We start from the raw sequence: 13,620 nt of genomic DNA, 5'->3' as shown, positions 1-13,620 counted from the left end.
GTCAGCGCTCCGCCCACCCGGCGGCAGATCACATGGGGGCTTTTAAATACAAACAAGCGGCGCCGCAAAGGGTCCCACAGTAATTATGCTCGACTCCACACGTCTTTTATCTTTGTCTAAAGTCTTTGGCCTGATCCTAAAGATTAAGGCCTTCGCTTTTGCATGACACCTTAAGTTTAGTGTGAGGCGACCACAAAAACAATGGCTGCGGAGAAGTGATAGCTAGTGAAAACAACTCTGCTTTGGTTAAAAATTGGGATTCGAGGAATGGAAAGTTTCTTTTCGAGCCCACATGTGCTTTTTTTTTAAAGGTGCTATGAAATGGTTAGTGTCAAAAAATGAAAATGGCAGCAGTAATCTCATTTTACATGTAGAAAACATGGTGCTCATATTTTTGACCGTTACCTTGTTATTTCACCCAAGAAAATGCGTCAGGGAACGCCTACTTTTTCTGGTTGTGACATCACAAGCATAATTAGCCATCATGTCTAGCTTTCCGGTGTTGCGCTAGCTAGCATGACAGAATGGCAGAACGCTCACATAGCAACACTGACTAGAAAGACTATGGATATGTTATGCTATGCTAAGCTAGCAGGATGCAAAAGTCTCCCACCAATGAGTTTTTCACTTGTAGACATCTAATCCACTTAGAGTGGAGGTGGCCAACCCTCCCACTTCAAATGGATTGGATGTCTATTGCCTCCAATGAGTTAAGCGGCTCTAAAACAGAGATTTATTTTTTTTATTTTTTATTTTTTTTTCATCTCAATAAGCTATGATTTTGGCTTAATGGACTGACAACTGACGTTAGCTCGAGCTACACTAACTTGTTTTGTCGTGATTTAAAGGTGCTATGAAATAGTGACCATGCCAAAAAAATGCAAACTCATGTCATTATACGTGTAGAAAACAAATTTGGCACTCCAATCTGGCTATTTAGCATTTCGTAGTTTTGCATCAGAAACGCCCACTTTTTCTGGTTGTGTCATCACAACCAGAATTGATGATCATGCCAAGCTAGCACATGTTGACGGCAACAAGAGAATAGCGCGCCTATGGATAGCATGCACTTCTAGTGAGTGCCGTCAATGGCAGCCTATTACAAGAGACTCGTACATAAACAAGTGTTGATGCTCGTATTCACACCTACGAACAATATAGTCTCCACTTAACCTCACGTGTGTGTTTATGGTATGTGGGAGGAGTCTGTAGTGAACGATTGTTTCCATTGACAATAATATACGTGAACTGCCGCCGTCAACCGAAGTGAATGAGTTAAAATTAACACTAATAGTAACACATTTGCAAGTGAACAGTGCTTTTCAACATGTTATTCATGTCCTCTCAATGTTATTTTAGGAGCTTAGTGAGACCTGAGCTCTTAAATATGTTGAATCAAAAGTCTTCAAGTGCAATCATAGCACGCGTTTTGTTGTAAGGTTAAGTTGTTACAAGGAGAAAAGTCATGTAGGCTACAATAAGCAGTGTTGGGAAAGTTCATTTTCTACATGAACTAGTTCAAATTGCAGTTCACAAATTTTAAAATGAACTGTTCAGTTCATAGTTCATAATTCAAAATTTTGAACTAAAGTTCATGGTTCCAAAAAATGAACTTTTGTAGTTCAGTTCTTTTTGTTCGCCAAAAATTGTTGCAAACTATTATTTACTGGATTTATTTCCAAAGCTTATAGAAAATAATCACAGTTCATTTCCTACCTGAATATTTGACCACCGATGCTGAAGAGTCTCCCACAATATACTGCAGAACTAGATTGTCTAGCTGCGGCTGGGAGAGACAGAAAACGGGGCCGCTCTGGTATGCTGTTAGCGGTATTTGGGTGGCAGAGGTACTGCTCTGGCCAACCGTTGCCGTCTCTTTATTTAATCGCACATGCTCGCAGTCGCAGATACCTAGCAAGGCTTGTCGCATGCTTTATTTCGATGTGCCGTTTAAGGTTGGCTAAAGACGTTACCGACGTACGGACGGTCTTCTTATATTTTTTTCCATCCGGGTCGGTACTGACTTTTTCGTAAAACTCTTTTAAATGCTGGTACTGTGTAGAAAGTTGCTCTGAGCGGGCCGGGTTTCGAGAGCTGCCAGCTTGTGTCCATGCTGCTCTTGTTATGATGACGTATTTGCTTAAACAATACGGCCGTGACAGACAGCTTGGGTTGTCATGTTGGATAATATTCCGCTATTAAGGTAAAAAAAATTTATTGTGTGTTTTTAGCCTATGGCTTTATATGCAGTTTTGTCGGTAAGGCTCTAAATGTGATGAACTCATGAACGAAGTTATGAGCACCGCTCACAACCGCTAGAATGAGCGCGTTCACAGTAACGTTCATGAGACAGAAATATGATGCGTTCAATTCACCTTCGCCCAAAATATGAACGTGTTCATGAACGATCGTTCATTGAACGCGTTCATGCACAACACTGACAATAAGGCCGTCTTCATGTTGTTAGATGCCGTTAATTAACTACAAAATATTCAAAATTTACAGTCTGATTCATAGCCAAGTTTCTTTTAAACCGAACCTTTTGTAAATGTGTCAAGAATTCAGTGAGTTATTAGTATTTTAGTGGCCAAAATCGCTCACTTTACGTCCGCTACAATAGAAGCCCCCCGATACAAGATGGCCGTCAGTTACTTACGCAGCTCACTTCGCTCCAATGGTGAAAACAGCACTTCTTCGTGCTAAAGTTGAGCAACGACCACGTGGGCCGGCCTGGCTTCACGACTGCCCGCCCACTGAGCACTTTCCCGTTCCCCGATTGGACGAAGGTCGTACGAGGAGGCGGGCTTTTTACCGCCAGCGCGAGGAGTTCCCACAGTTGCCTTCAGTGAGTGTCAGTCAACTCCAGATTCGTCTTTTCAACTTCCCGTGCCGTAGTTAAGCGATATGAGCAATGGTCGGCGATTACTGCTCTTTCTCTGGGAATAAGACGGACATGCACACCCAGAGAAACTCTAAAAACGGACTAAGTTGCAAAATGGTGCTTCAAGCGGTCGGCAAAGTTCTCAGGTAAAATGTGAAACAAAACTATGCTTCAGTCGTGTTGTTCGTGGTGCGTTCGATGCACTCTGGAATCTTTTCCTGCGTGGTCGAATGTGCGCGAAAAGGCCCCAAATGTTATCTTAAAAGTTGTTCTCAGTGCATATTAAGCCATTTATTTCGACGGCGTGTGTAATTACGCAAGCGAAAGTGTGCCGCTCATCGAGCAGCCGCATATTCGGGACGAGTCTTGTTCATCTCGCTCATTTCTATCCGACAGCAAACGTCACACTGCCCGCTCATGTTGTAATGTGCCCAGTCGTCTCTAGTGTTATTTCGTGCTATTGTGCATGCATGTGTGTTAAAAAGTCACCTATTAACTTGAAATGGCTTCAAAAGTTGTCCAGGCGAAAAACAAATTGTGGACCTGCATTTTATGTGTTATTAATGACTACAGTATTTTCATAGGCTGAGAAGATCGGCATGCTCGTGTATTTGAATGTCACACAAACTACTCCTGTTAAGCTCCGTAAATGCAAATAGAGCAAATTCCAACTGTCAACCCGGTTTACACGTGTTGATTTAGCCTAGTTATGAAGTTGTAGTGCAGTTACAATGAGCAGATAAAACGAGGGCAAGTGACTATTTAAATGGCATTATCATTAAACAATGATGTCATTATTTACCTCTCATTATGTATTATTATTGTAGTTTTGTAGCTTTCTTATATGCTGTTGATTTGTAGTCATTTCTGGATGTCTCCCTAATTTATTTTTATCCCTTTCTGTTGATTTTGGGCATTTCTGTGTCACCTCTTGTTGATTTTTGGGCATTTTCATGAGTAATTAACTGGTAATAGCCACTCTTATTATTGTACTTTGATTATTTTCTATCATTCAGAAGATGTTTAAAATGTTAAAAGCTATCAATTGTGTACGTGGGGATGCTTTACTAGCATTTCTTGGTCACGCTGCTAAATTGGAGACATTTCTTGGTGTCTCCCCGTTTTATTTTGATAACTTCTTTTTGGTCTTGGATATTTTCCCGTTGGTTTTTGAGCATTTCTTGGTCATTTCTTGTTGATTTTTTGGGCATTTTCATGAGTAAGTGGTCATAGCCAGTCTTATTATTATTATTTACTAAAATTTAAAAAAAAAATTTTAAGCTAAACATAGTGCCTGATGATGCTTTGCTGGCATTTATTGGTCTATGTTGATTTGGAGTCATATCTTGGTGTCTTCCTGTTTTGTTTTCATCACTTCCTGATGATTTTGAGGCATTCCCCTGAGAAATTAACTGCTTACAGCCCCCAGAAACACTCTTATTAATGTATTTTTAATAAATGTTATAAGCTAAACTTAGTGCCTGGGGATGCTTTGCTAGCAGTTCTTGGTTCCTCTATTGATTTGGAGTCATTTGTTGGTGTCTCCCTGTTTTATTTTGATAACTTCTTGTTGGTCTTGGATCACTTCCTGTTGATTTTGAGCATTTCTGGGTCACTTCTTGTAGATTTTTGGGCATTTTCATGAGTAAGTGGTTTTAGCCAGTAGAGGCGTGCAAAATTTCCGATTTTTAGATTATTTGCGATTCGGCCGCGGAATATTCGAGAACGATTCACAAACATCCAAATTCCGATTATTGAATTATACAAGGTAAAGCGGAACTCACAGTCTGCGCTGTTTTCGGGACGCAATGAGGAACAGACCGTGAGTAAATATCATGTTCAACTCATGCCGCTAGATAAAAAAACAATAATACCTGACTGCGGCCGACAGCCGCTACAAACAACGCCCAGTTGCTAGTTGCTACAAACACACAGCGACGATCGATATCATATATATGTAGAACTAGATGCAAAATGACAGACAACGGCGGCTTTTCATTGATCATTTTTGTTTTATTTTGTTGCCAGCACATTCAACTATGGAAAGAACAAAGTAGTTCATCATATTTCATTCATTCAGATGTGTTACTTTAGTGTTCCCTTTATTTTTTTGAGCAGTGTATTTTCCAAAAGAAAATTGTTTTCAACTAAATAATAGTTACGTGCATTAGCATTATTCAGAAAGTTGACCCGATTGAGCGAAACCAGTGTGATATTTGAATTCAGCGCATTGATTTGATTATAAATAAGCTAACGAAACTCTGATAATAAATGTAATGTTGACCACTGACCAGTCTCACAGATTAGCGTGTTCGCAGAAATGTCACGTCAACCTTAATTTTCGGACTATAAGCCATTACTTTTTGCCCTCATTTTGAATCCTGCGGCTTTTAGTGCAGTGCGGCTTATTTGCGGATTTATTTGAGAGTGGAGTCATAAATAAAACCGTCATAATTATGACATGACACTATCATTACTGAATGCTAATGACAGATGTCATTAAGTTTCATCCAGAGAATTCTGGAACTCCATTTATGTCTAGCTCGAATCCTTTACATCCATTCAAAAGGGACATAAGTCGCTCTATGACATGAAATAACATCTGTTATAAGCATTCTTTAATGCTCTTGTCAGTGTCATGTCATAATTATGATTGTCTTATGACAGTCTTATGGCACCTCTGTCAAATAAAGTTTTGCCAAAGACCATAACTAGTTATTAATGAAAGATCTGGAACAGTAACTGAAGAAATCATTAGCACAGAACATGAATTTTGATTTTTATTCACATCTGTAGCGCCGCAATGCATGCTAGGAGGCATGTTGGACGACAACAGTGTTGATAGCAGGTGGCAGCAGAGGTTGACTGTCTCCCCCAAGGGAGCAGTGATGGCCAAATGAAGCTTCTTGAAGCAATGAAGCTTTGCAGCTAATCAAAGCTCCACGGTAATTCATTTGGTCTCATGACAGTCTTCTGACACCGCTGTCAAATGAAAGTGTTACCGATTAATATCTTTTGGTGTAAATATCCCATAATACAGTAAGGACAGCTGCGGCTCATAGTCCAGTGTGGCTTATCAATGAACATGTCGTTTTTGTGTCAAATTGTGTGGGTGGCGGCTTATAGTCAGGTGTGCTTTATAGTCTGAATAATACAGTAAATTGTAATCTTCCAATTAACCCGCCCTCCCCCTCTTCCTGTCACACACTGGTGTTGTAATGTTGTTGAGTACCAATTATAGTAATCGCAGGGAGGGTGGTGCCACTGTTGTGGTGTCAAACGTGCAGCCAATCTGGCATACCGGCCGGGTTGTTGTGCCTGACAGGCAAGTTGTAGTTCATTCATGCTGTAAATGCCCCAAAATGAACAGGAAGTCACCTGTGTCTGAGTAGCGATTAGCGCATTCGTTTGCTAATGTTGAGTCGGTCTATTGTTAAATCACCTCATTCAGTTGCTGCTCGTCCCTCCCAGTCAAAATGGATGGGACATCCAAGTATTTTCTAATGCTAGCAAACTTTTTAAGGAAAAGCGTGTGGGTTCCTCGATCTGCCCTCCCAAATCTATTTCTGGCTCCCAAATGAACATAAAAAAAAACCCTCTTCCCTGAGACGACCACAAACCACGAAAAGCAGCAAAGCAAAACCACAGCAGCCATTACAAGGCTAAAAAGAAAGCTAGCGGCAAGCATGTTTGACAACTGCGTAAGGTTCTGTCCAGTTCCCCTACAGATTCTCAGTTGCTTTGTTGTAGATCAGCATGACGTAGCATTTAAGCTAGTGGACGTTTGCTATGGAAGTTAGCCAATTGTTGTTAACATTAGTATTATATTAGGGCTGCAGCTATCGATTATTTTAGTAGTCGATTAATCGATGAACTATTTAGTTCGAATAATCGAGTCATCGGATAAGGAACATAGATAATTAAAATACCAGAGCTGAGCCTCAACCGGTATAAAAAAATAAATGAATGAGGATCTATGTACAGCAAAAGAACAATTAGTGAATTTACGTAGCAAAAGTTCACTAGCTTAAATGCTATATATATATTTTTTATACAATGCTCTTAACAAATAGTTCAGACACATATTCCCACAAAAAAGCGGCTAAATATACCTATAAACTAAAATGCGAATGCATTTTTTTTTTTAAAACTTGAGCGCAAACAAAAACTTTGGTTGGTCTTAACAGGGAGCAGCTGGATTCAGTCATGTGAAATGTGGCAGACTAGAGGGCAATGTATCCACCCAAATCAACAAAGCTTAATGCAAACACTTTCAAAACAAACCATTACAATGGCACTTTAATTAAAAGAATACTCGAAGCAGCAAAATTTAATTTAATTTTTTTTTCTTTTTTCTAATCGAATACTCGAGTTTAGCAATTGAACGTTGCAGCACTGCATTATATAGCATTTAAGCTACTGGATGTTTGCTATGCAAGTTAGCCAATTGTTGTAAACATTAGCCTTATTTAGCATTTAAGCTAGAGGACATTTGCTATGCAATTTAGCCAATTGTTGTAAACATTATCCTTATATAGCATTTAAGCTAGCTATGCAAGTTAGCCAATTGTTGTAAACATTAGCATCATATAGCATTTAAGCTAGCGGACTTTTGCTACGCAAGTTAGCCAATTGTTATAAACATTAGCCTTATATAGCATTTAAGCTAGCGGACGTTTGCTATGCAAGTTAGCCAATTGTTGTAAACGTTAGCATTATATAGCATTTAAGCTAGCGGACTGAACAGTTGAATGAAAGTTCATTCGCCCACTCCCAGTCCAAATGGATTAGACGTGTAGCACCGTCAATGGCTCTGAAACAGGAGATTCACAGCCAGTCCTTCTAGTTTAAGATAATTGGACGTCTATCGTTGTCAGTGGAAGCCAAAGTGTCACTTTCTTTCAATTTTAGGGTCTGTTCCTATAAATTTTGGATCATTTTCACATCCTGTTCATTTTGGTGCATTTACGGTTCACTTACTGTTGATTTGGGGGCATTTCTGGGTCAAATACTATTCATTTTGAGTTACTTTGTGTCACTTCCTGTTCATTTTGGTGCATTTAAGGGTCACTAACTATTGATCTGGGGATATTTCTGGGTTAATTACTGTTTCTTTTCAGTTACTGCCTGTTGTTTTTCCCCGTTGATTTGAGGGCATCAATGGGTCACTTGCTGTTGATTTTGGGGAAATTTTGGGTCCATTTCTGTTTATTTTGGGTTACTTCCTGTTGGTTTTGGGGAATTTATAGGTTACATCCTGTTAATTTTGGTGTATTTAGGGGTCACTTTTGATTTTGGGGCATTTCTGGTTATATTACTGTTGATTGCGGGGCATTTAGGAGTCACTTCCTATTGTTATTGGGTCACTTCCTGTTGATTTAGGGGAATTTGGGGGTCACTTGCTGTTATCAGGTCACTTCCTGGTTATCTGGGGACATTTCGGGGTCCCTTCCTATTGGTCTTGGGTCATTTCCTGTTCGTTTTGGGCCATTTAGAGGTAACTTCCTGTTGTTAGTCATTAGGGTTGGAAATCAATAGGAGTGAATGAAAGTATTTGTATTATTGAAATGAATGGGAAATGTTACCCATTAGAAATGAATGGGTATGTTTTGGGCAGGTCACTTCCTGTTGATTTGGCCTCACTTCCTGCTGATTTACAGCATTCCCAGGTCACTTCCTGTTCATTTTGGGTCACTTGTTGATTTTGGGGCATTTAGGAGTCACTTCCTGTTGATTTGGGGGTCACCTTGTGTTATCAGGTCACTTCCTGGTGATCTGGGGACATTTCGGGGTCCCTTCCTGTTAATATCGAGTCATTTCTTGTTCATTTTTGGGCATTTAGGGGAATCTTCCTGTTGATGTTGAGTCATTTGGGTTAGAAATCAATTGGAGGGAATGGAAGTTTTTGTACTACTGAAATGAATGGGAAATTTATCCCATTAGAAATGAATGGGTATGTTTGAGGCAGATTTTAGCCAAACCGTACGTTTTTAGCAAAACCTGTATAGAATTTTTGCGCTCCTTAGTGTCCTATTTTTTTGTGTTTTGAAATTTCACTTTTTTATTTAAAAAAAACAAACAAAACAAAAACCTTGTTTTTGGGTGACCGGTCATTTTTGGGGTGTCAAACAAAAGAGCCCACCTTGTATTAGAATTCCGGTCGTTTTGGTGTAGGAACGGTGTCGGTGGAACAAATGCTTTTGGCTGGGAAAAAAAACGCCACTTAAAAAAAAAAAGAGGGGGGACACGGACAAAAAACAAAAAGCGCGGGCCGACCTGTCACCTGATTTGACTTGCAGATGTGCTCCTATTGCGACATTTAGCGAGTGGACGTGACATCACACTTCTTGCCTAGAACATAGCGGAGCGGTGCAATCTAAGGTCAAAGGTGAAAAACAAACAGAAGCCGGCCGCTTTCCAAGAAATTGGAAAATGACGCTACACGTCCAATTCATTTGGATTGGGAACCGCGATGAAACCAATGTTAACAGTTAGCAACAACTTCTAATATTAGCACAATCACTTCCTATTGATTTTGAGTCACCTCCTGTCAATTTGGGGCAATTCTAGGTGACTTCCTGTTGATTTAAGGTAACTTCCTATTAGTTTTGCAGCATTCCCAGGTCACGTCCGGTTCATTTTGAGTCACGTCCTGTTGATTGTCCAGCATTTCCACATCACTTCCTGACCATTTTAAGTCACCTGTAAATTTTTGAGCCGATTCTAGGTCACCTCCTGTTCATTTTGGGTCACATGTCAATTTTGAGGCAATTTTTAGGTCACTTTCCTGTTCATTTTGGGTCGCTTCTTGTTGATTTTTTTTTTAGGATTCCCAGGTTATTTTCCATTCATTTTAAGTCACCTCCTGTCAATTTGGGCCAATTCTAAGTCACTCCCTGTTGATTTTGGGTCACTTCCTGTTGATTTTGAGTTACCTGTCAATGTTGGGGTGATTTTAGGTCACTTCCTGTTGATTTTTCAGCATTCCCAGGTCATTTTCGGTTCATTTTAAGTCACCTCCTGTCAATTTGGCCCAATTCTAGGTCACTTCTTGTTGATTTTGAGCTACCTGTCAATTTTGGGGCAATTTTAGGTCACTTCCTGTTGATTTTGAGTTACCTGTTTATTTTTGGGGTAATTTTAAGTCACTTCCTGTTGACTTTTCAACATTCCCAGGTCATTTTCCGTTCATTTTAAGTCACGTCCTGTCAATTTTGGCCAATTCTAGGTCACTTCATGTTGATTTTGAGTTACCTGTCAATTTTAGGTCACTTCCTGTTGATTTTTCAGCATTCCCAGGTATTTTTCCTTCATTTTAAGTCGCCTCCTGTCAATTTGGCCCAATTCTAGGTCACTTCCTGATGATTTTGGGTCACCCCTGTTGATTTTGAGTTACCTGCCATGTTTGGGGCAACTTTAGGTCACTTCCTGTTGATTTTTCACCATTCCCAGATCATTTTCCGTTAATTTTAAGTCACCTGTCAATTTGAGCCAATTCTAGGTCACTTCCTGTTGATTTTGAATCACCTCCTGTCAATTTTGTGGGAATTTTAGGTCACTTCCTGTTGAGTTTGGGTCAATTCCTGTTTAATTTTCTAACTTTCACAGGTCATTTCCTCTCCATTAAGGTCTGGCAATTATTGGGCCAACTCTAGGTCACTTCCTGTATATTTTGAGGCATTCTGGGGTGGTTTCCTGTACCATTTGGAACATTTTCTATTGATTTTAGGGCATTTCCGGGTCACCTCCTGTTTATAGATTACTCCCTGTTGATTTTGGGGCATTTTCAAAGGTACTGAAAGATCCAAAGATGATCGGACGTCAATGGCAGGCTATGAGTTCATTCTGGGTCACTTAGTATCAAAAGGTCAAGTTGAAATTTTTAGCACGATGATTCAAATGCTCTAGGCCATAACATTTCGAGTGTAAATGTGCATTAGAAGAAAACTCCCTGCTCATTGAAATGTTCTTGGTCAACTTTTTTCATGGAATAAAAACATGACATCCACCCATTTCCTGCCTCTTATTTCATCATTTTCCAGCCAGAGACCTCCTCCCTGTCTAGCCGCCATTTGTGCGGTGAGGGGATGTGAATTTCTGGAGCTCCGGCTTTATTTTAGGATAAATACAAACTCCCCTGAATTCCTGCCCTCGTGCGTGCGTGCGTGCGTGCGTGTCTGCCACACGCCATAAAAGGCAGCGGACGCCCACCGCTTTGCTCTGGCGACTTCATATCGTTACCGTTTTTTGATACAGCGTAGATATGAAGACCCAAAATAATGAAATGATATTTTGGGGATAGATGTCCAAAGCAAAACTAAATTAAAGCTCATCAAATGAGGCAGCCAATGAGACAGCCTCTTCAAACGGATTAGACGTCTTGTATGGTCAATGTTTGCTAATAAATTGAAATGGTTTTTCTGCTTTTTGGGCATTTTTTGGGGTGACTTGGGACATTTCTCATGATGTTTTTGTTGTGTTGGACAGGAAGTCAAAGACCAAACCGAATGGAAAGAAGCCTCCGGCGGAAGAGAAGAAGCAATACCTGGAGCCGGAGTTCACCAAGATCCGAGTGGTGGATTTTGACTTGAAGGAGCTGGTGGTGCTGCCCAGAGAGATCGACCTCCACGAATGGCTGGCCAGCAATAGTGAGTGTTGCATGACACAGGGAAACCAAAAAATTGACCATTAGGCCAAAAATGCAGGGATATGTATATATGTATAAATTAGGGCTGTGAAACGATTAAAATTTTTAATCGAGTTAATCACAACTTAGAAATTAATTCATCGTAATTAATCGCAATTCAAACCATCTCTAAAATATGCCATATTTTTCTGTAAATCTTTGTTGGAATGGAAAGATAAGACACAAGACATATGTACATTGGAAAAGCGCTATATAAGTATAACACCATTTACCATTTACCATTCAACATACTGTACATAAGTACTATATTTGTTGATTATAACAATAAATCCGCAAGATGGCATTAACATTCTGTTAAAGCGATCCATGGATAGAAAGACTTGTAGTTCTTAGAAGATAAATGTTAGTACAAGTTATAGAAATTTTATATGAAAACCCCTCTTAATGTTTTCGTTTTAATAAAATTTGTAAAATTTTCAATAAAAAAATTAACAAGTAGCTGGCCATTGTTGATGTCAATAATTACTAAAGATACACGATAATATCGGTCACCGATAATTATCGGCCGATAATGGCAATTATGACGTCACACAGATAATCCAGATAATAAAAAAATTCAACCGATAATGCAATCCGATAATTATATACTTGATTTAGCCTCCAAATGTGCGCAACCGAAGAATTCAGCACGCCGCCTCCTCAACCCCTCCCCTCTCTGAAGCCCCTGAGGGAGGAGGGGTTGAGGAGGCGGAGTTACACGACAAGAAGTAGTTGAATATTATGGCGGCTGTCACTAAAAAAACGACGCTCCCACCATCTGCGAAACATGTACCGTAGAAGTTCCATGAGGCAGAAAGAAAGCGTACTCATTCAAAACCACTAACCCAGCAGCCATTTAAAACTGCATCACAAAGATTTTTGGAACGAATACGAGTCTGCTGCTAGCGGGAATGCTAAAGCTATTGTAAACACTAACAAAGTTAAACTACAGGGCTTGTGACGATACAGAGTCGGGCTGTTTGGGAATGCAGCCCAAGGCGGGTGGTAAATTCGCATCTAAGGCTAAACACCGGCAAGACTGGAGACCGATAGTCGGCAAGTAGCCGTCATCCGGCGGAGCCCGCCGCTCTGGCCGGTGTTCTGCCAAAATATCCTACATCGGCGAAACGTGCTACATTAGTCGAATTTGACACCTAAAGTACTACCGTGCGCTCTAAACTTGTTTTGTTTAGATGTATACAGGAATAAGGTACTAAAAAAAATGCCTGCAGAAAATATTTAAATGTAGTTATATCAAATAAGGACGGTTTAAACACGCTACGTGACTAATGTGGTCAACTGCTTCAAATCTAACACAAAAAAAACACAATGGTTAAAAGTATAAGAGGGTAATACATGCAAAAAGTATCTTTGAGGCTGTGAAAAGGTTCTAAATAACTAAATAAAAACCAAAATAGTGAGTATTCGCCGCCTCTAACCGATGTGCGCATGCGTGTGAATGCATGCGCAAGCGCCCTGAGCATTGTGTAGGACGTTTCGCCGCGTAGTAAGGAATGGCCGAACACCTGTTCGGCAGGCCGCCTACGGCGAGGCGGGCCGAGCCGAGCGGTACCCCGGCTTGGGGACCTCTGGCGAACACCCCGGTTTCTCGAGCGTTCCCCCACGGCGTGCGAGCAGAGCCAGGACCCGAATACACCGCGGCGAACCGGCTGGGGCGGGCGGATTCTCCAGTACGAACGTAGCTGCCGCCGCCGCCGAGCCAAGCCACGGTTGTTGTTTTTTTTACCTAAATGACCCGAGAACCAAAGCCCTGGATAAAAAAATAATGCAGTTTATACGACCACCATTCTTCATGAAAAAGTGATGTCCAGTAAGCAAGCTTATCATGACGGCACAGTGGTTAGATGATCATTTAAACATGGAGAAAACGAAGTCAGCCAGTCAATAATGCATTCAGTATGTAAAATGACGAGCGGTCAAATGACTTTGTAACGCTGCCTTTATTTTAGGCTTAACAAAACTCGGGCAAAAAACAACACGCACGCGGGTGCGAGTTCCAACTCCTTCCAAATAGTACTGCCGTGTATCAGTT

General features: G+C 40.5%; 1 protein-coding gene across 4 annotated transcripts in view; it reads left to right on the top strand.

The window, feature by feature from the left end:
* Positions 1–13,620, top strand: part of mob2a (MOB kinase activator 2a) — a 79,820-nt gene that overhangs the window by 52,808 nt on the left and 13,392 nt on the right. For 3 of the 4 annotated variants that reach the window (XM_057836014.1, XM_057836012.1, XM_057836013.1), the window contains exon 2: positions 11,369–11,529. In XM_057836014.1, coding sequence (XP_057691997.1) covers positions 11,369–11,529 — 161 coding nt within the window. Of the gene's footprint in view, positions 1–2,463; positions 3,028–11,368; positions 11,530–13,620 lie in introns of those variants that run through there. The other variant, XM_057836011.1, reaches the window with a different exon arrangement.

Source organism: Corythoichthys intestinalis, chromosome 5 (assembly GCF_030265065.1).
Source record: "Corythoichthys intestinalis isolate RoL2023-P3 chromosome 5, ASM3026506v1, whole genome shotgun sequence".
NCBI classification, from domain to species: domain Eukaryota; kingdom Metazoa; phylum Chordata; class Actinopteri; order Syngnathiformes; family Syngnathidae; genus Corythoichthys; species Corythoichthys intestinalis.
This window is presented reverse-complemented; position numbering and strand designations above follow the sequence as displayed.